The sequence below is a fragment of the Vombatus ursinus genome, unplaced genomic scaffold (genome assembly GCF_900497805.2).
Source record: "Vombatus ursinus unplaced genomic scaffold, bare-nosed wombat genome assembly UNPS02000749.1, whole genome shotgun sequence".
NCBI lineage: Eukaryota > Metazoa > Chordata > Mammalia > Diprotodontia > Vombatidae > Vombatus > Vombatus ursinus.
The window spans coordinates 18,049,482-18,073,048 of NW_020940527.1; the positions used below are offsets into that span (position 1 = coordinate 18,049,482).

Sequence of the window (23,567 nt, forward strand, 5' to 3'; positions counted from 1 at the left end):
GGCTCTAGGTTTATTTGAAGTTCTGCCCTCACTACCTTTCTGAATGAAAAATAATATTACTCTTAAAATAGCCACCATTTTATAACACTTTAAGGTTCACAAAAGTGTTTTACATGTAGCATATCATCTGGTCCTAAGAAGCCTCTGAATTAGGTGCTATTATTATTTTATAGACTTGAGGTTGAGAGATTAAGTGACATGCCTGGGATCACAGAGCCAAATGAATGTCTGAGGCAGGATTTGAACTCAATTCATCCTGACTCTAAGACCCTTTCCCCAACCTGGTCTCCAAAGATTCCTCCTCTGAGCTTCAGGGATTCTCTGCTGCCATCTTCCAACTTCCTGGAGGTTCCAATGACTGATTCAAGGAACTTCTCCACCTCACTTTTGACCTGTCTTCTTTGTCTTAGTTAGTTTTCCAGAAGCAAATTGATGTCAAATGCAGTTCCTGGTTCCATTCTTTAGGTGACATTTTAGCTTTTCCATCTACTGTCTATCCCCAGTCCTCTCTAGCATTCTTGTGGCCCAGGCCCAAGAGGACTTTTGTTGTTGTTCAGTCATGTATGATTCTTCATTGAGCCCAGTTGGGGTTTTCTTGGCAAAGATACTGGGGGAGTTTGCAGTTTTCTTCTCTAGCTCATTTTACAGATGAAGAAACTGAAGCAAATAGGGTTAAGTGACTTATCTCTACCTACGTAACAATTTATGTATCACCTATCCATCTTCTATCCATCTATACATCCATCTATCTAACATACATCCATCCCTCCATCTATCATCTATATATCTGTCTGTCTTTCTATCTCACTTTTAGCCATTGATCCCAGAATAAGTTAGCTTGCATCTGATCTGAGTTAGAATGAGAACATGAAAAGAGAAAGGTACTTGGGAATCTGGGTATGGAAGAGAATAACATGCAATGAGCCTGGAAATGCAGGTTTAAGCCAGATTGTAAAGGGTGTTAAGTGTCAAGATGAGGAATTTGTATTTTGTTCTAGAGGCACTAGGGTGCCACCAAAGATTATTTAGAGGGGAGAGTGTCATGATTAGCCCTGTGTTATAGAAAGATTATTTTGGCAATTGTTTAGATGTTTGGGAGGGGGCGATGAACAAAGTTGGTTGATTAGGTTCATTCCCTATTTTAATCTAAGCTTAAGCTTCCTTTGGTTACCCTCCCCAACCAATCTTGGGAAAGGGAGTAGCTAAGGGGCACAACAGGCAGCTAGGTAGTGCAATGGAATAGAGTGCAAGGCCTGAAGTCAGAAAAACTCATCTTCTTAAGTTCAAATCTGGCCTCAGACACTTACTAGCTATGTGACCCTGAACAATTCAGTTAGACCTGTTTGCTTCTGTTTCTCATCTGTAAAATCAGCTAGAGAAGGAAATGGCAAACCATTCCAGTATCTTTGCCAAGAAAATGCCAAATGGGGCCATGAAGAGTCAGACTAAACCGAAAAACTGAATAACAACAAATTCAATCTCAACCACCAATTTTGTTGGTTTTGCTCCTGTGTGACTACGGAACTGTTGGGATGGGGGGAGGGGAGCTCAATGGGGCAAAGATAAGTGGATCCTATCTAGGATTCTTCTTTGACTCTAACACAAAGCATTGCTCTCCTAACTCTCTGCCCTGCTCCTTAGCAGGTGCTACATTTCAGCATAATTTGTTGAGTTGAATCAGGGTCTTCAGCACCCAGGAGAGTTCCATTCAAACCTCAAAGTCCACACTATGACTGGTGGTTTTCTCATTTCAAATGACTACTCTTCAAAATAGTAGTTTCAATGCTTCGGTTTCTTATTCAGCAAACCCATCAACAAATTCTTCCCTGCCAGACTATAGGGAACTCTAGCCTCTGAAGCCACATGAAAATAACAAAGTGTTCTAAAAGAAGAGAAGAAGAGGGTGAGTTTTTAAAAAGCAACATCGAGTGGGGGGCCGGGAAAGAAAGATATCTTCTCCTTTGTTACCTTGCTTTTCTGACTGTTGAGCTCAACTCAGTAGGTGTGAAGACTGGAAGATTCATTAGATGGGCTGAGCCTCCACAAACACACCTAGCCCTGGGAGAGTGGGGTGGATTCCTCCCAAGCTCTCTCCACTCAGAAATGAGTCCCTGGGCTCCTTGCACAGTAATTGGTCTTAATTAGGTTGTGGGAAGGAGCTTCTTTAAATTCCTCAGAAAATAAGACGTGTCATCCTCTTAACATCTTAACATCTGTTACTCTCGCCCTCTGCTGCCTTCCCCCCTCCTTCCCTCTCTCACAATTGGCCACGGTAGGGCACTGAAGGACATGCTTCCATCCCCTCCAGAGGCCCATCTTTGCCTAACCAGTGTTAAGGAGCCTAGACTCCAGAGCAATGAAACATGGCCAGCACTTCCCTGTATCCCTTGGTCCTGGGACTGATGCAGGTTTGCTTGGGTGAGTACTATTTCTGAGGCTCTCAGAAAGGACTCCTGGGAGAAGGAGTAATCCTTCCTCATTGGGTACTGGGGGCATCAGGAAATTTGGTAGTATCAACATGAATAGGGTACCTTTGCTTTATTTTCACAAAGAGCAGATCTGGGTGATTTCATCTCAGATGGGTTATTGACTGTGCTTAACCTGATGACTAATGTCTGTGTTTTGCTTTGTTTTGTTTTGATTATTTTAATGATGTCTCACAGCAAGTAAGTGGTCATTTTCCTTCTGGTTCCTTGCTACTTTGGTAGATGTAACTTCCAAACAGTTATCAATAAAAGAGGTTCTTTTCCTTGGCTTTTTTTTGCCACATATATTTAATGCATTCCTGTGCCTGTGTTTCTATGGATGTTCATACCTTTAGAGTGTCTGTGTCTGTGTTATCAGTGAGAACTGGTCATAATAGCTTTGCTGGAAACAGAACTTTTGGTATTTTGAATTCTGTTTCAGTGGCAGTGTAGGCTAGTGGAAAGGGCAGCTGGCCTGGGCATCAGGATACCTGGGTTCTAATCCCAGCACTTACTTTAGGTTGTTGTGTGACTTTTAACATCATTGCACCTCGTTTTCTCATCTGTATCATAAGGGTGTTGACCTAGAACATGGGGTCTTAGGATCTATGAATTTGGGTTTTTAAAAAATATTTTGATAAATATATTTCAATATAATTGGTTTTCTTTGCAATCTGGATATTTTATTTTATTCATTCAAAAATATTTTCCTGAGAAGAGGTCCAGAGGTTTCACCAGACTGCCTCAAAGGGATCCATGACAAACAAAAAGGGTTAAGAACTCCCAAACTAGAAGATGTCTAAGGTTCCTTTTAGCTCTAACACTCAATGGCAATGGATTCTCTGAGTACCTAGTTACTGTGAAACTCTAGCGTTCTTCTTATCAGGTCTGATGGTGGGGCAAGGTGCCCCTCTAGGGATGTGGTGTTAGAGATCCCTTTCTGAAAGGTTACAAGCTCATTAGTGTCACTGAGTATATTATGAGCTAAAGAGATTCCCCCAGGAATTGGTCAGAACACAGAGCTGGGTTGGAGAAAGCCAATTCCATTGGGGCTGAGGTGCAAAGAACTCCTTTGTGTTTTGTTGTTTTCCAGCCCAGGCGAATTTTGCTCCTTATTTCTTCGACAATGGAGCCAGCAGCATGAATGGAAATATGGCCCTTTTCAGCCTTTCTGAGGACACCCCTGTGGGTCAGTATGATGACATGGTGGTTACAGTGTAATAGTTGTCATTTGTGCTTTTCTCTCTTATATTCTTGGGATTGAAAAGGCCTAATGGCTCATAATTAGCCTGACGAAAAGATGTATTTAGGAAAGAGCTGCTACTGTCTGCATTTCACCATTTTCTTCCTCACCAACCCTATATCACTTATGGCAGAAATCACATGTGTATTCAGGGAAGGGATAAAGACATACAGTATAAAAGTCAGTGGTCTTTTGGCCTAATTAGCTGTCTTACATTTTAGCAATTGTCAAATGTCTCCAATGGTCTGAGGGACTATGAAGAGTCTCAGAGGAAGATGGACTAGTTAATGGAATTCACTTCAACAAATGCTTATCAAGTGCCTACTATGTACCAGGTACTATGCTAGGTGGTGAGGATATAAAGGCAAAAACAAACAAACAAACAAAAACGCCTGATACTGCCCTCAAGGAGCTGAAAGTCCACACTGGGGATGTGGCATGTACACAGATGAGTAAAAAAAGAAGTGGTTTGAGAAGGTTTGAGCATTAACAATTAAAGGAATCAGGAGGGTCTTTGCAGAGGACATGTCACCTTAGCTGAGCAAAGAGAAGCAGTATGGCACTGTGGAAAGTATATGGTCCTGGGAGTCAGAAGACATGAGATTTAACCCTACCCCAGTGACTTACCAGGTACATGACAACCTATGGACAAGTCACTTAAATTTTTAGAGCATTAGTTTCCTCATCTGTTAAATGGGGATAATAACATTGCAATACCTACCTTACATGATTATTTTGAGGAAAGTGCTTTGTAAATCTTTAAGTGCTAGAGAAATGTGTTAGTATTAAAGGGTGGTAAGAATTCAGGATTATGGGGAAGAGTGTGTGATAGAGAAGGGATTAATTATCCAGCTATGAGGGAAATATTTATTTAATATTTTTCCCTCCATCATGAATTGTTAGAGAGGGGGACAGAAATGATAGGGCCTGGACTCTTCATGTTGAAGGAAGGCAGAAAGGAAGAACAGGGGCCCATTGCCATCATCACTGAGATACTGATGAAAATCACAGAGATACTGATTTTTTTTCCAATCCTGGCTCCCAGGGTGTCTCAATGTCAAATATTCCTTTGGTAGTTTTCCTTGGAAGCAAAGTCTTACCTTGTGACCTTGAAGCAAACCTCTTTCTGCTCATTGACAGTGTCTGGAAAACTGTGTTACATGAGGTTGGCCTTCCTGACATCTTGTGTTTTCCATTCTCAGTGTGGGGGCAGGTGGCCAGCTGTTTTAATCTACTGTCCCCACCCCTTCCCTCTCACCCACAGAACACCTTTGCCAGAATTAGTGTCTATTCTGTATTACATGCACCTATTGTCATCCTCCTCCACCCCCCTTAAAATGGAAGTTCCTTGAGGGCATGCACTATTTCAGCTTTTTCTTCATATTCTCAGTACCAGATTAGATGACTGGCACAAAGTAGGTCAACAATAAATGTTTGCTGGTTGATTTACTGAAAACTGCGGTCAACAAATATTTATTGAATAGCTGCCATGTCTAAGCCTTATAGGTCACTGTGGGTAGGGGAGACTCCAAGCATGTGGAAAGAGGCAGTAGCAATGAAAGTCAATATTTTTATATCTCTTTAAAGCTTATAAAACCCTCCTCACAGCATTAGAGAACAATGCTAGATTTGGAGCTGAGATCACCTGAGCTCAAATTCTAGCTATGTTATTGCCTGGGTTGGTGTTAGACAAGTCTCTTAAACTATCTAAGTCTTGGTTTCATCCGTATAATGAAGGGATTAGACAAGATGGCACAAGTATTATTATCCCCTTTTATGGATGACGGAATTTATAAGGAGGAGGAAGTAAAATTATTTGCTCAACATCCCACAGTTATTAAATGGCAGAGTCAGGACTTCAACCTAATTCTCCCAACTCCAGTGGTTTTTCCATTATGCCCCAATCGCCAAATATAAGACAAAGTGATTGCCTTCTAGGAACTTGCAACTTGGCTGGGGAGACTAGACTAAAACACATTGAAAGTTGATGAAAAGTATAAAACAAAATCACCACAAGGTGGTCTATCTACGCTAACTGCCAAATAAACGGTTATAGATGTTAAGTACTACAGAGTTCAGAGGCAGGGGGGATCACTGTGGTCCAAAGGAGTTAGAGAATGCTTGATGCCTCCATCAAAGCAAGACTCAAACTGAGCCTTGAAAGATGGATAGGGCTTGGATACACAAAAGAGTAGGGAAAGTGTTTTTGAGGCATGGTGAAGGATTATGTATTTATTTATTTATGTTCTGTTATATTCTCTCCCCCAATAAAATGTAAATTTCTTGAGGGCAGATACTGTGTAATTTTTGCCTTTGTATCCCCACCTGAACATAGTAGGTACTCCGTAAATGTTGGTTGAATTGGATCAAATTCAATGCAAAGGAATGAATATATAATGATGGGATTTCAGATAATCCAGCTCCCAGACAGGAGAAATTATTTCAAGCAGAGATCTTCCCTAGTTCATTAAGTCATATCACACAGATGACTGCCTTCCCTACTTACATCTAAGGTCACACTAGATCCAATCTCTCTTTCCTAAGAAGAAACTCTCTCCTTAGATACCTATGAGTTTAGAGTTAGTCTGTTAAAAGTTCTCTTTAAATGTTCATATAAAGCAATTAGCATAGAAAAGCATGGTGTCACAGTAAAGGAGCCAGCCTTGAAGCCGAGGAGACTGTGTTCAAGCCTTGGCTCTGACACATTGGCTGCCAGTAAGTGTCATACTGGGCAAGACATTTAACCTTCTACTCCTCCAGGCATCTCTAAGACTATAAATTGAAAAGAAGCTTCCAACCTTATACCAATGAAATCACAGGTTTAGCTCCTGTTCCTCTTCCTAAGGGAAAGTAGTAAACTTATTCCCAAGATGGATGGAAATGATTTAGAAATTATTCAAATCGTTGTGATGGTATAGGTGTATGAGACTCTCTCGCATGTTCACAGAGCCTGACTAATAATACTGATCTCCAAGTGATTTCAGAGAGCAGGTAACAGATAGGATTACTGTAGGTATGCCAGGACCATTGCTAATGAGAAGCCTGAGAAATGCCTGCCTCTCTTGAATAGAGGGATTATTTCAGCATCTCCTCATAAACCTGTCACTGGGGTGGAAAGACAGACTTGGGTTCTACTTCCAACTAGGGTGTGGAGGGGTGAGGAACAGGTTAAGAAAGAGTTCATGGAGGATATTACCCCTGATTAGGCACTTGAAGAAAAAAGGAGGATTCCAACAGGTGAAAATGAGAAAGGAGTGTATTCTAAACCAAGAAAATCATCTTCAAAAAGGAGATTGGGCAGGGAAGTGTCAGCTGAAATGAGAATAGGCAATGGTCCATTTTGACAGGAACATAGAGTATAGGAAGGGCAGTGATATGAGATAAGTCTGGGCTGGTAGGATGGAGGCAAGTGGTGAAAGGCCTTGAAGATTAGACTGAGAAGTTTAGATATTTTTCTCTACAGGCAATAGAGTCTATGAAATATTTTAACCAGATAGATGTTAAACAGATATGATCCAACGGAAGTGGATAGAACACTGGACCTGGAGTCAAGAAGACCTGAGTTCAAATTCTGCTTCAGACATTAATTAGCTGCACAACTTTGGGCCACAGTTTCCCCATTTGTGAAATAAAGGAGTTGAGCTAGATGACTTTTAAGGTTCCTTCTAGCTCCAAATCTATGATCCTGACATATGGGCTTCCACCCTGTCAAGCTGGCTTATGGCTTCCTGAGAAGGGAGCATATCTGAGAGATGGGGAGTCAGCTTCTGAGGGTATTGGTTCTTTGCCTAGAGTGGAATGAATGCAATGGCAATGCTATGACCTCAAAACCTCTGGGACTGGGAGGAAGGAATGTTCCTGTTTCTTCTCAGCAGTGAGAGAAGCCCTCATGAGCTTGAGAAGAGACACAGATATATTTGTTTCCTTTAATTACTGAAGGAAGAGTTTTAATTGACCTTTTCCTCCATATTGGAAAATGTTAGGAAGTGTGTTGCTGATATATGTGCTAAAGGAGATAAATGCATAAGCTATCCTTGTAAATCCATGGTAAGAAGAGCTCCTGTTTGGTGGAGGGCAAAGATCAAGAGTTCTGTGCCCAGGTCCCCAAGGTTCTCTGAGAGTATGGGTTCATGGCAGGCTTGTGCTGGTAAATGTTTAACAACCAGCTTTTTGGTGGGGAGGTGTACCCAAAATGTACTTTTCAGTTTAATCTGCATTGTTAGCATTTTCTAAATCACTTTCTCAAGTTTAGGCTATCAACAAAAAGGTAAGTCAAGCCCTGATTCGTAGCATTTGCCAATTTCCAAAATACAAGTGTTCACACTGAAAATTTAACAATTGACTCTCTTGAGCCCTGACAAGTTGGCTCAGAATACCCATGGTTTATGGGGAGAAACTAGAGTTGGGAGTCAGAGTAGGGATCTCTCTGTGACCTTGGGCAAGTTCTTCAACTTCTCACTTTGATCAGCTATGAAATGAGCTTATATTCAATGCAGACTATACAGTCACCCCTTCACTCTTTAAAGATGAGAGAAACAGTGTCTGTTAATGATAGAGGGGGAAAAAGATGGAGCTGAAGAGATAGGGGAAATGTGAATTAGACATTCTAAGATTTTAACTATACTGCTGTTAGAAAGGGAATTCAGTGGGGGCTCTGGAAGACATGCCTGGAGTCAGGAAGACCTGAATTCACAGCCTGCCTTGCACTCATACTAACTATGCAAACAGTTGCCTTTCTCTGACACATACTGGCTATGGGACCCTGGACAAGTCAAGTAATCTCTGAGGGCCCCTAGAAGACTTTTTATTGCAGAACAGGTGCTACTCTACATTGAAAGAGGGAATTTCTTCTCTGGGAATTCCCTGTACCAGTGAAACCATGGGACCTATTAACATTGTTTTGAAACAATATGAATAATTAATAATAATATTAATGTTTTTAAAGTAACATTTAAGGGTTTACAAATTAAATATTTTAGTAAGCTAGATAGCAAGATTTTGTCTATATTAAATGAGTTATTTGCTATATGAATGAAGATTATTTACATATATATTATATATATATATATACATATTTATATTTGGTTCAGACTCATTATTTAATTGGTAGAAAGAATTCCTATTGAAGAAAATCCTTCTACCAATACAGATCATCCTCTACTTTGCAACTTATAGTCTTAGGGATTTTCCTGTGGGCACTGAGAGAAAAAATGACTTGCTCAGAGTCATATAGCCAGTGTGCATCAGAGGCCAGACTCAAACCCTAGGTCTTCCTGATTCCTGAGGCCAGATCTCTATTAGTCCTGATTTGCACATAGTAGGTCCTTAACAAATTATTATTTACTGTACTTGACTCAAAAAGCATCTAATCTTGATGTTGGAAAGGATCTTGGAGGTCACTTAAACCATCTCCCTCCCTATCTCCTGCCATATAGATATAAAATACACTTTTAGAGATAGGCAAGTCCATCCTCTTGGGAAATAAGTGATTTGTTCCAGTCCCATTAGACTATAAATTACAAATTATGCACACATACTCGTGTGTATATATGTATATATATATTCATTTATATATTCATATATAAAAATACATACAAGAATACATGTACATATGTATATATGTGTATACATGTATACATATTATATATGTATATGAATGTTTATACACACACTGAGGGGACATTGGCATTTCTGAGTTGGCTGACTGGACCACAGCAAAATAGAGTCAAGACAACAAAGCATGCTGGAAAGAGAAGCTGGAGTCAGTTGCCCTGGCTTCAGCCCCAGTTCAATCATTTATTAGATGAGTGATTTGGGGTTAAATCACCTTCTCTCCTCTTTGCCTCAGCATCCTCATCTACAAAATGAGCACACTGGACATAAATGATCTCTCAGGCCCCTTTTCATGCTAACAGTCTGTGAATCTAGTGCTGCACAGAGAGACTGATCATCAAAAATCATCTAGCACCCTTGGCCTCCTTGTTCAATATTTCACTTTTTAAGTGAATTGGCACAGTCTCTGATTCTATAGAGTAAAAGGCAAGCATATGCCTGCTTTCTATTCAAGAAACAATTTCTTCATCTCTTTTCCTTTTACAGGGAAAATTGATTTTTTTAGAGGAGATTGGGACATGCAGGACCTCAGGAATATTGTAAAGTGGAAATTTCTTCTGTGCTCTCTCCACTTCCTGCGCCTCAATTCACCTTTTGCCTTCTAACTCTCCTTTCAGTGCTTTCATGTTCACTCCACATCTCATCTAGCAAATCTTGCTTGCAGAACACCTAATATTAGTCATTCATACCATTATATGAATGTTACTAGACTCCTCTCCCTGGGAGGTTTGCAATTGAAAGCTGATCTCTAGGGTAGGATGAAATTCTTCTTATTTAAATAGCAGTTTACAAAGTTTCCTTACCACAATCCCTATGAGCTGCATGGTGAAAGCATTGTTATCCCTAGTTTACAGAGGAGGAAACTGAGGCTCAGAGGTGAAATGTTACCCTCATGGTCCTAGAGCTAGGTCAGGGAGCTAGAGTCACTTATTTCCCAAGAAGATTCATTTACCCTTGTCCAAAAGTCTAGTTTCTTGAGGGTGTAGTCAAGATTTGAACCAAAGTTTTCTGGCCCCATGCCCAGCATTCATTCCAAAAGTCCTTTTGGAAGGAATTTCAAGCATCAGACAGTTAGGGTGAGGGAGAGAGGGAGCATTAAAACAAATTCAAAGTTATTTCTGCTCTCTCCAGTATGTCCAACATTTTCAACACTCCATTCTTTTACTCAGTGTTTCCTCTGCTGGACTTGTCCCTTCCCATATCTATAGGTCCACCCATAAAAATCCTATCCATCTACCAAGATCTAGCTCAGATGCTACCTCCTTCATGAGTCCCCTTCATGATCCTCTAACCTGGAAGTTATTCTTTCTTCCTCCAAACTACTAGATATTATATATCTTATTAGTCTTTTAGACTTTCACATGGTACAGTAGTTAATTCCCTATTAAATTGTAAATTCCTTAAAGGAGGGGACTTTGTCTTGTTCTTTTTATCCTCCATGGCTATCAGTGTCCTCAAATTATTTTTTGAGCAAATCCCTGAACCACATCCTAGAGGCAGCCACCTAATATTCCTACAGCTAGTGCTGTGGTTGGGGATAATCTCCTTGTTTCTTGCTTTTCTCTATTTGGGTTCTACTTCCCTTCCCTCCCCTACCCAGCATATCCATATTGGGTTGAATGCATCTCAAATGAGAACCCAGGAGTAGAACAACAGTGAGAAAAAGAATTCATTGACCTGCTTCATTAATCTTTTTGTGACAACCAAGAGAGATATCAGAAGTAACTTGCCTCCTGGACAGTTTCCCATTCTCTGGCCACCTGGGGTCAGGCTCCATTGTCTCCAAGTATTTGTATATTTAGGGGAAAAGGCATGTAACTCATGCAAAACCTCCATACCAGGAAACAGAATAAATTGCTCAGTGATTCTATCACTACCAACTCACTTAAAAACCAGGGCAAGAGGCAATGTTAGCATGAAATATTTGTAGGGTGTTCAGATAGTCCAAACTTAGTAGCTTTGGCTTTGATGAAGTTCATCACTAGGTGACTTTATGACATCTTTTTTCAACATCCAGACCCTCTTACATTTACTTCTGCATTCCAGGGAGATGAAACAAATCACTTATTTCCCAAGAGGATGGACTTACCTAGCTCCAAAAGAGTAGCTTGCACCTATATGGTGGGAGATGGGGAAGGAGATGGACTAAATGACCTCCAAGCTCCTTCCCAACATCAAGAATTGATGCTTTTCAAGTCAAGTCCAGTCAACAATAACTTATTAAGGACCTATTACATGCCAGTCAGGCCTAGAAGACAGAGATCTGGCCTCAGGAGTCAGGAAGTGCCAGGATTCAAGTCTGGCCTCTGATATGTGCTGCTATATGACTCTGAACTAGTCATTTTTTCTCTTGGTGCCCACAGGAGAATCTCCAAGACTATAAGTGGCAAAGTAGAGGATGATCTATATTGGTAGAGGGATTTTCTTCAAGAGGAATTCCTTCTACCAATTAAATAATGAGTCTGAACCAAATATAAATATATGTATACATGTATGTATACACACAATTTCAAATAATATTGATTCATTTCATAAACATTTCATTTAATAGAGACAAAATCTTGCTATCTACCTCATTAAAGCACTTAATTTGTAAGCCCTTAAATGTTACTTTTAAATCATTAATATTATTATTAATTGTTAATATTTTTTCAAAAATATTTTTAATAAGACCCATGATTTCACTGGTTCAGGGAATTCTCAGAGAAGAAATTCCCTCTTCCAACATACAATAGCACCTGTTCTGCAATATAGAGTCTGCTGATTTCCTAGCAGCCCTCAGAGATTAGTTGACTTGTCCAGGGTCCCACAAACAGTATGTGTCAGAAGCAGGATTTGAATGCAGATTTTCCCAACTCCAAGGCTGGATCTCTATTCATTCATTCATTCATTCATTCATCTGTCTCTCTCATAATAACCATAATAATAATAATTGCTATCATGATCATAGTTATCATTGTTTTTATTATTATTAATTAAATAAGTACAAACTCCATAAAGCAAAAAATATGAGACTGAATTATAGGGCTATTCTCCTTTTCAACTTTTCAGGCTCTCATGTGTACACACTGAATGGAACCGACCCAGAAGGAGACTTTGTCACCTATGGCATTAGCTTTGAGTCTGGTTCAAGAAATTTCTTTTCCATCGATCCACACTTTGGAAATATCACATTGATTGAAGAGTTGGACAGAGAGGTATGGTGAAGCCCATGGTATCCATCTACATTCCCCAGATGAAACATGAGCTTGAAGGAGTGTTAAAGCCTATGCAGATAGGTCCCACTTTCAGCAAACCACTGTATAAAAACTATAATTTGCCAGTGAATTAAGAGATATGCCATGATCAGGGTTCCATACAGATGCTTGCTTGCATTCTTTCCCTTTTGCCCTCTCTTCCTTCTCCTTATGTTTCAGGAAGCCAATGCTATGGAAATTTAGGTCTGTGATCTACAACTTGGCCCAATTATATTGGGGGCTTTCTGACAGTGTTGCTGGGTCATCTGTGTTCTGTGACATCCAAGGAAATCTTTACAATGAAATCAGCTGCAATTTGGGATCCTTCCACACCCCTGCCCAACCTGAAAAAGTCTCTGTAAAGGGTGAAACCTTTGCCCATACCTGAATGAAAGGGTGTGGTATTGATAAGGATGAAGGCATGTATCTCTATAGTTTAAAAAAGAAAAGAGCTCTTTACTTTGCAGAAAGAATTCTTCGAGTCTTCCTTAGAACAGGCAATTCTCTAGTGCATTTAAAATTAGATGTGTTACAAAAATTTATGCTTCATTTTCAGGAACAGATCTATTGCATAAAGTGAGATGAACAGGTCCTTGGAGAGGGGCTCCTAACTCACAAGTTTTTAGGAGGGTAAGAGCTGGAAGAAAACTTTTGAAGTGTTGGTCTCTGCCTGATAAAAACAATACTACAAATAAGATCCCAACTGTACTAGCAGTAGAAAGAGAACTGTTTTTAAAGTCAGAGAAGCTGGGTCAAACTCTACCTCTGATATGTGATGTTATCATGGTGCATGAGAGGCAGTGTGGTGTAGTGGAAAGGGCACTGGATGTGGAATCAAGAAAACGTGGGTTCAAATTCCTTCTTTAGATAACTTGATAGCTAGGAAAGTCACTTAACCTCTGTCTGCCTCAGTTTCCTGATCTGTAAAATGAGAGTTGGACTCCATAACTCCATAATATCTGGAATTCTATTATACTATAAGAAGTCATTTAACTACCCTAGGGCTCAGTTTCCTCAACTGTGAAATTAGAGGGTGGGACTGGATAGTCTCTGAGATCCTTTCTATCTCAAGGTCTTCTGTGAATATTCTAAGTCTCCAAGACATACTCCATATGGTTTCCACTCAGGATTCAACAGTTTGAATATCAGGTAGGGGGGAAAAAATCTCACCCTTTATGGAGACTTTTTTAGGTTAGGCAGGGAAGAAGAGGGATCCCAAGAACAGCTAGTTTTATTGTAAAGATTTCTCTGGATGTCACAGAACATAGATGACCCAGCAAACAATCAGGCCAGGTTGTAGATCACAGAACTAAATTTCTTTTTTTTAAAACAATTTATTTATTAATTTTTAGTTTTCAACATTCATTTCCATAAGATTTTGAGTTTTAAATTTTCTCCCCCTCACTCTCCTCCCCACTCCCCAAGATGGCATGCAATCTGATATAGGCTCTATTTATACATTCATATTAAGCATATTTTCACATTAGTCATGACGTAAAGAAGAATTAGAACCAATGGGAGGAACCACAAGAAAGAAGAATCAAAACAAAACAGCAAAAGGAAAGGAGAACAAATAGTATGCTTCCATCTGCATTCAGACTCCATATTTCTTTCTCTGAGTGTGGAGAGCTTTTTCTGTCATAAGTCTTTTGGAGTTGTCTTAGATCCTTGCATTGCCGAGAAGAGCTAAGTCTATCAAAGTCGGTCATCACACAATGTGGCTGTTACTGTGTACGATGTTCTCCTAGTTCTGCTCACTTCTCTCAGCATCAGTCCATGTAAGTCTTCTCAGGTTTTTCTGAAGTCTACCTGCTCATCATTTCTTTCTTTCTTTCTTTTTTTCTTCCTTTCTTTCTTTCTTTCTTTTTTATTGAGGCAATCGGGGTTAAGTGACTTGCCCAGGGTCACACAGCTAGTAAGTGTCTGAGGCCGGATTTGAACTCGGGTCCTTCTGATTCCAAGGCCAGAACTCTATCTACTGCGCTACCTAGCTGCCCCTGCTCATCATTCCTTATAGCATAATAGTATTCCATTACATTCATATACCACAGCTTGTTCAGTCATCCCCCAATTGATGAGCATCCTTTCAATTTCCAATTCTTGGCCACCACAAAAAGAGCTGCTACAAATATTTTTGTACATGTGAGTCCTTTTCTCATTTTTATGATCTCTTTGGGATACAGCCCTAGAAGCAGATCTAAATTTCTATAGCATTGGCTTCCAGAAACATAGGGAAGGGAAAGAGAGGGCAAAAGGAAAAGAATGTCAGCAAGCATCCTTCTGGAACCTTGATCATGGCATATCTCTTACTGCAGTCATATGTGTTACTACATAGACTAGGGATTGGTTTCATCATATTGGGAACTCCCAGGTAAGAAAACTCCTCTGCCAATGGAAGTCAGCACCAATCACCTAGAGCACTGAAGGGTCATGTGCCTTGCAGAGGATCACACAGCCAATTTGCGCTAGAGGCAGATCTTAAACCAGCCAGGTATTCCTGGCTTTAAGGCCAGTTCTCCATCCTCTACACTATGTTGTCATTAGTTTCCTCTGCAACTCTGGGTTCTAGGGTGATTTATTGATCCTTCCAAAATGAAGCTACCCAAAAAAGATGTCCCCTTACTCAAGACAGCACCTTCAAGAGAGGAGCTTGGGTTTCCCTAAGCTGAACTTAGCACTCTACCCTTCAAGCTTGATCTGTTTTAAGGTCCACACATTTGAAATCCTTTTAGCACAAACCAGGTGTCAGGTGGAGGTCTTGGCTTCAAGAGTCCTTGGGTTTAGGAAAGACTATGATACCTCAGCCTCTAGACAACCTCTTTTCTTTTTTCTTTTTTTCTTTCTTTTTTTTTCTTTCTTTTTTTTTTTTTTTTTTTTTGCAGAGAGAGGATGAGATTGAAGCCATCATCAGCATCTCTGACGGCCTGAATAAAGTGAGTACTGGGCGTCTGAAGGGTCAACCAAGGAAGAACCTGAAACCTCAAGGCCACATGTGGCCTTCTAGGTCCTTGGGTGCGGTCTTTTGACTGAGTCCAAGTTTTATAGAACAAATCCTTTTATTAAGGGGATTTGTTCTATGAAATTTGGATTCAGTCAAAGGGCCACACTTGAAGACCTAGAGGGCCACATGTGGCCTCAAGACCGCAGGTTCCCCACTCCAGGGCCAAGCTATCAGAAACAAGCATGTCTGGCAATCTGTGGGCTGCCCATAACTCACACAGAGCTGAGGCAATTGGAGCAGCAGACATTTCAACAGGCATTAGGAGCACTTTTGATCCATTTTGAGAAAGTTGCCACAATCAAGAAGTTCCCTACCCTGGAAGAGGTCTATGAAACCCAAATGGAATTTTGACCAAGGCAGATTGGACACTTCCCATAGAAAGGCAGATGTCTGTGGCACATTGTGCCAAGTAGCCTGTCATGGGTTACACACTTAGAGTCTTTTCCATATCAGGATCAATTCCTGGTCACCAGAAATACCTTTTGTCTAGTATTTTAATGTGAACAGTGCCCTGATTACTGAAATATAGTATAACCAAGATCATGTGACAACCATTTATAGCATTAATGTGACTGCCATGAAAAATATTAATAAAATATTCTTTATAGAAAATAATTTGTGTAGACAGTTTGCATTGTTCAGGTGATTCCTTTGGTCATTGCCCCCTCCATAACTGATTCAAGGCATGAATCCATCTATCACCCTATATGGTTAACCCTATGACATTAAAGATGTAGAGAGGAGAGTTATTTAAATTTTTTTTTAGCTTCTGTTGATATTTTTTATTTTTATATCACCTTCAAGTCCCAGTTAAAATGCCACCTTCTACAGGAAACCTTTCCATTCTCCATTAGTTCTAATGCAATCCCTCTGTTGATCATCTCCAATTTATTTGTTTATGGTATATATGCACATAGCTGTGTACATGGCATCACTCCAATTAGACTGTGAACTGCTTGGGAGCAATCACTGTCTTTTCCTTTCCTTTGTATCTCCAATGCTGAATGCAGAGGTTCCCAAACTTATTTGGCCTACTGCCCCTTTTAAAAAAAATTACTCAGTGGCCCCCTGGAAATGTACTTTCTTTAACCCTTTAGTGTTTTTTTAAAATTGCATCATATGCATATATATATACATATATATATATGATGCATCTTAAATTTGATAATTTATTATAAATTTATGGGTTTTTTCCCTGCATTGAAATTTTGATGATGCAATATTGCATCATGTAACCATATAATAGCATATTGTAGATACATCATTACATACACAAACTCCTGCCAATGCATGCTGGACTTCCTGACAATGTGGGACACACTCACCTGCCAACACTTGCTTGTTAAGACCTGTCGGTGGATTTGACCACTGATCAGTTATAACTTGCATTTTGTGTGTTTATTTGGAAATAATGTAATCACTATGACTTTACTCTGTTACACAATAGATGAAACATGTAAGAATGGTTTTCAAAATTTTCTTATCTTCTCTTCTTTCCTTATGCTTCTACTACTCCCTTGTTTTTATTCAGCACCCCCAATTACACCCCAGGCCACAACTGCTTCCCTCGGTTGTTCCAGCACCCCCCAGATGTGGTATCACCCACTTTGGGAATATATGGAACACATTGTTTGTTACATAGCAGATGCTTAATAATGTTTATTGACTAACTTCATTTCTAAATATAACCCTCCTCTTTCTCCTACCCACAATCATCCCTTATAACAAAGAATAAAAAAGAAAGAGAAAAAAAACTTCAGCAAAATTAACCAACACATCAACAAAGTCTAACAGTATATAACATTTCACATCCATTGCCCCCCACTTCTGTAAAGAAGGGAAGAAGGTATATTTTTCCATCTCTTCTCAGGAGCCAAGTTTAGTCACTATAATTTGTGTTTAGTTTCATTTTTTTTGTTCTTTCCCCCTATATTTTCTGTTCTCTCTCTCTCTCTTTTTTTCTCTCTCTCTATGTATGTATGTATGTATGTATAGCAGCTAGATGGCACAGGCCTGGAGTCAGGAAGACTCATCTTCATTAGTTCAAATCTGGCCTCAGGCACTTAGTAGCTGTGTGACCCTAAGCAAGTCACTTAACCCTGTTTGCTTCAGTTTCCTCATCTGTGAAATTAACTGGAGAAGAAAATGGCCAACCACTCCAGTATCTTTGCCAAGAAAACCCCAAATGGGGTCATGAAGAGTCAGGCATAACTGAAACACTGAACAACAACGAAGATATATATCTATATAGATATAGATATAGATATATTCACACACATATGTGTGTATATATTATCAACTCTTCACTCAGCCTCCTTATCCAATCTGCTGTCATATCTTATCAATTTTACCTACATAACATTTCTCATATATGCAGATAGATAGTATAGTGGATAGAGTGTGACTTAGAAAGGTGGGGAGAAGAGGAGGAGAGCGAAGAGAGACGGAGACAGAGAGACACAGAGAGAGGGAAGAGAGAGAGAAAGGGGGAGGGAAGTTCTTGGTTCTATTTAATTCACTCTGCATCCATTCATATATGTCTTCCCATTCTTCTCTGAATTCTTCATATGCCTCTTTCTTTTGGTGTAGTAATAAACCACTATATTAATGTGTTTAGTCATTTTTCAACCAACAGGCATCTACTTTATGGAGGTCTTTGTTTAACATTTAGAATGTAGGTAGCCCAATAACATATAGGCTCTAGAGAGCTTGACAGATTGGGGAGCAGTTTTCAGTATTATTCTTCCAGGTTTGCAGATAAGCATAGTCATAAGTGCTGAGCAAACAGATTCCTGCATGGCATTAATGGTAACATAATTAAGAGTATAGGCAAGACTTTAGAAATTACGCTCACATGGAGCAGGTAATTAGTTAAAATTGTTAACAAGATCCCATCTTCAACAGAATGGGTGTGGTTTGGGGGTATCAGAAAACTGGCAAAGGATAAGTGCCTTCAATAAGACAGAACTTTATTTCTGTGAAAAGACTCCAGAAAATGTTGCAGTATACATACCATACACAAAACATTAGGAATCTGAAAAGGGATAAAATCACCACATTGCACCCCAGCGCCTCAAGTATGTTTGCATTACACCCCACTCTAGAATCTCTGACTATGTAGCTTTTCCCATGTAAATAGATTTGAACTAGGACTCCATCTTATATTACCACTTACTCAGTAAGTGAGCCCCGCCTCCCCCCTCCCCTGACCAGTTTTGTTCTGGGCCTAAATGAAAACAGAAGACCATCTATTAGTGGTGATTTCTATGTCTTACAACATATGGCTCCTCATTCATGTTTTCTCTGCCATTCCCAGGTGGCAGAGAAAGTCCTGATTCTGGTGACTGATGCCAATGATGAAGCCCCCCAGTTTATCAACACACCCTACATCATCCTTGTCCCTGAGGTGAGTAATATTTCACCCGAAGAGAGAACCAAGCAGTTGAGTAAAGGGACATGGACGTACTACCCTGGGTTTTGGCTCTAAACAGGGAGGGGCCTTTGGGAGAATGGGTTGGGGAATAACATTGGGGCAAGCAAAGTATGAAGGTTGAAAGATTCCCTCACTCTTTTCCCTTGATAGCTTCTTTCCATTCTTTTCTCATTCTTTCATTCTCATTTCCAGTCCCTCACTCATTCTCTTGTGGGCCATTTCTCTTATCACTTTCCATCTCCTTTTTTCCCCTCTTTTTCTTCCTTCTCATTCCACAGTGTAGTCATCCATTATAGATGAATCCTTCCATACACATTGGGCCTCCTTATCTGTCTGAGTTCTCTCACTTCAGGCTCTCTGCCCTTTCACTCACTCTTTAGTCCTCAATTTCTCAGGGCCCAGTGGAGGGAGAAGGGGGGAAGGAGCCTACCCTGCTTTCTCGGTAAATAAGAATAGTACAGGTGCTGGTACTAAGGCCCCAATGTGATTCTGTGACCCCTCCCACAGGACACACCTGCAGGGAGCAGCATCTTTAAGGTTCAGGCTGTGGACAAGGATACTGGATCTGGAGGAAGTGTCACCTATTTTCTGCAGGTAGGATCCTGGGGGTGGATCAGAGCATTGGGCTTGGCCCATTTCTTTGCCTCAATCTCTAATTCTCCCCAGGTAGATGCTTCTTATTTCCAATATTACCAAAGATTCCAGGACCTTCCTTAGATGTACAAGAGGAAGATATGTGTCCCTGGAGGCAAGGAATGGAAGTCCATGTTACAAGCCATTCAAGAGGAAGGGAAGGGTAGAGAATATGCATTTATTAAGCACCTACTATGTGCCAGGAACTGTGCCAAGCTGTTTTACAAATAGTATCTCATTTGATCCTCACAACTCTGTGAGGCAAATATTATTGCTATCCTCATTTTACAGGAAACTGAGTCAAATATAGGCAAAGTGACTTGCCCAGGTTCACACAGCTAGCAATTCTTAGGGTCTGGATTTGAACTCAGGTCTTCTTGACTCCAGACCCAGTACTCTATCCACTGTACCCCTAGTTGCCTCATAAGGTAACCCAACAAGTACTGAACTAGTCATCAAGAGATCTGGGTTTTGGTCCCATCTCTGACACAGACTAGCTGCACAAACTTTAGGAAGTTACAACTTTGCTGGGCCTCAATGCAAAAGGATGCCATGATGTGAAAGTCTATGAGTATAGAAGTCTAACAACGAAAATGTTTTAGACTTGACCTTGTATTTTGAGGCTGTGTGATATGGTAGCTAGAAAACCCTCCTAGATGCTCTTGGCTTGAGCTGGCCTCAAGCCCTGCCTCTGTCACATGCTGACTGATTGACCCCAAGTCACTTAACTTCTCAATGTTCTAGGTAACTCAAAGTCCAGAGAAGTTTCCAGCCTATATTAGTAGAAGTTTTCTTACCTATGAATTCCCTCTATTAGTGAAATCACCATTCTAGTCCCTATCCCTATAGTTACTGTATGCCCAATCCCAAACTAGTAAGTGTTGGATCTGTGATTTCACCCCAAATAACTCATCTGTAACTTAAAATCTTAGAGAGTTGCCTGACTGGGGGTGGGCTGTCAGAGATCAAAAAAGAGAGGCATCCTTCTAGTTTGGAGTACTCAGGGAAGGCTTGTGGGATGGGTGGGACTTCATCCGGACTTTGAAGACCAGATGGGAGTCAAATAGCCCAGGGAGAGGAAGGGCAAGGAGATTCAGGGCATTGGAAATGGTATGAGCCAAGGCATGGAGGTGAGGGTGTGCCCCTAGCATATTCCAGGAAATTAGACAAGAAGTCAACTTGTTCAGGAGTTCCACTTCCCCAAGTTAGATCTGTTCCAGGTAGTTCCCATATTCCCCTAAAGCCCTAACCTCTCCTCTTTTTCTAAACTCTTAATTCTCCTGGAAGAGTCATTATGAAACTTTTCTCTCAAAGTCAAGCCTGGAGGAACAAATCATCTTGCATCCAGAAGTAATCCTGTGAAAGGAAAGGATGAGTTGAGGAATCTGGACCCACATCAGTCTCGGGCCATTCTCCTAATGCATCCAGAACCACACCTTTCTTCCTTGTTAAGCACAGAGCTCTTACTTGCTTTTCCCTCTATCCCATATCCTTAGTCCATGAGCTTAATTAGGACAAAAAAATATTGTGAGAATACCTTCTTGGCTGCTACCCTTGTAGAAATCATCAACATTCACACTTTGTGAAATTCTGGAGTGTTTTTTTACTTTAATCTCTTCCAGCCTCAATTACTCCTCACTGCCCCTTCCCCCAGAATAGCATCCCACTCCCATTCTGATTTTAGGTCTTGGTACTATCCAGGACAAAGTTTATATCTAGTAATAGCAAGTTAATACCTACATGAAATGGTCTGTGGCACACTGAAAACCCTCCCATTCCCAATTCTGCCCCCAAATTATCTATCGCTTTGGCCTACCACACAGCCTGAAATTCCCACTATTAATTTCATTCCTTTGGATTTGCCCCAGGCCCTAACGCAATGCAAATAGCTCACTTGGGAGGGTGAGTATATTAACTCTTCAGCAGGCATTGACAGATTAGCAAAGAGCTGGAGGAAGCCCTGAAGCCATGTGACTCAGGATGGGTAAGTAGAAGGGAAAGTCCAAACTGGCTCAGTGCTACTGTCAGGTCAAGCCAAGGTTCCCATCAGCTAACATAAGGTAGGACTGTGGCCATCTGCTTAGCTTTTCAGGTTCTCCCCAGCTATCCCCTCCCCTTGATTCCCTCCAGTACCCTAAAGTAAATTCTCTTTAAATCAGACCACTGTCTTCTCTGGCCCCAGACAGATCATGATGATTCCTGTCTGTGTTCCTGAACTGTTCTCCTTTGGGCTATCCAAATTCTAACCCATCTTTCAAGGCCCAGCTTTTAAGTACCACTTTTTTGATAAAATTTTCTATGACTTCAACCTAGGTTGATGATATCATAGAGTGTCAGAGCTGTCAGGTACCACCAACCCCTTCATTTCTGAGATAAGACATTGAAGACCAGAAAGATAGAGGGACTTTAAGAGAGATTGTCTGGACTTCTCTGCCTAGCTCTCAGGATCTGGACTAGACCCCTGATCATCTGACTCCCAGCCTAGGGCTCTTTCTAATACATGTAGAATCTTAGAATCCTAAAATCAGGCCCTCAGAGGTCTTCTCAGTCCTCAGCCAAAGTATGAATCTTATCCACGACCTCTGTGACAAATGGTCACCCAATCTCTATTTAAGAAATTCAGTGACGGAGCAATCTTTTTCTCCCAAAGAAACTGGTTCCACTGTTGGACAACAGTAATTGTTCAAAAGCTTTTTTCTCCCCTTGCATTGAATAGACATCTGCTTGCCTGTAACTTTGAACTTTGGGCTCCCATTCTATCCTCTGGGATTAAACAGAACAAGCCTAAATTCTTTTCAATGTAATGACCCTTCACAAATTTGAAGACAGTTACGGAAACCCCTTTTCTGAACTCCTATAGAATTATAGTAATACTTCCCTTTTATAAAATGCATTTCACTTTACAAAGTTGTCTCTTCTGATCCTCACAACAGCCTTGAGAAATAGGCAGAAATGGAAAGGATCTTGGAAATTATCAAGTCTAACCCCTCATTTTAATTAAAATTATTAGATTATGGAACTTAAATTATTAAATATATTTCAAGTGATTTTTTCCAAAGTCACACAAAGTTAGAGGCACTATTAGTACTCAAATCCACGTCTCCTAACTCCAGATCCGGGACTTTTCCTGCTACAATGTGATGGCACACTTCTTCAGGGCCGCACAGATTAGCATCGATCAAATCAAATAATATTTGCAAAATTCTTACATAGTCTAGCACATAATAGGTGCTTAATAAATGAGTGTTCCCTTTCCCCTTGATCATAGACCCTTAATTCAGAATTGGAAGGAAACTTAGCAAAGATCTATTCCAACCCCTTCATTTTATAGATGAGGAAGTGGAGGTCCAAAGAGAAAAGAAGGAAGGAAGAAAGGAAAGAAGGAAGGAAGGAAGGAAGAAAGGAAGGAAGGAAGAAAGGAAGGAAGGAAGGAAGGAAGGAAGGAAGGAAGGAAGGAAGGAAGGAAAGGAGGGAGGAAGGAAGAAAATAAGCATTAATGAAGCACCTACTATGTACCAGACATTGTGCTAAGCACTTTATAAATATTATCTCATTTAATCTTCACAACAACCCTGGGCATTAGGTGCTATTATTATTGCCATTTTACAGATGAGGAAACAGAGACAGACAGAGGGTAAGGGATTTGTCCAGAATCGCATAGCTAATAAGTATCTGAGTCTGGATTTGAACTCAGGTCTTCTTGATTTCAGGTCCAGTTTTCTGTAGCCACTGCACCACTTCGCTGCCTCTAGAGTTCCAACATTATTTCTATGCTGCCTCTTCTGTTAGTTGTCCCTTTTTCACTAACTCCTTCTTTTGAATTAACCATGTCTTCTTAAGATAGACAATGAACAACCTGAGAGCAGGTCACGTCCCCCCACTCCACTCTATTTAGTGCTGAGCACATAGTATGTGCTAATAAATAATTGTAGATTAACTGCCA

The 23,567-nt window shown here is 40.4% G+C and overlaps 1 protein-coding gene across 1 annotated transcript in view; it reads left to right on the plus strand.

Moving 5' to 3' along the window:
* Window positions 1-2,356: 2,356 nt before the first annotated feature.
* CDHR1 (cadherin related family member 1) overlaps window positions 2,357-23,567 on the plus strand; it is a 52,835-nt gene continuing 31,624 nt past the window's right edge. The window contains 7 exon segments of the mRNA XM_027860228.1: window positions 2,357-2,386; window positions 2,388-2,418; window positions 3,559-3,654; window positions 12,373-12,518; window positions 15,440-15,490; window positions 18,875-18,964; window positions 19,499-19,585. Of these exon segments, the coding sequence (XP_027716029.1) occupies window positions 2,357-2,386; window positions 2,388-2,418; window positions 3,559-3,654; window positions 12,373-12,518; window positions 15,440-15,490; window positions 18,875-18,964; window positions 19,499-19,585 (531 nt within the window).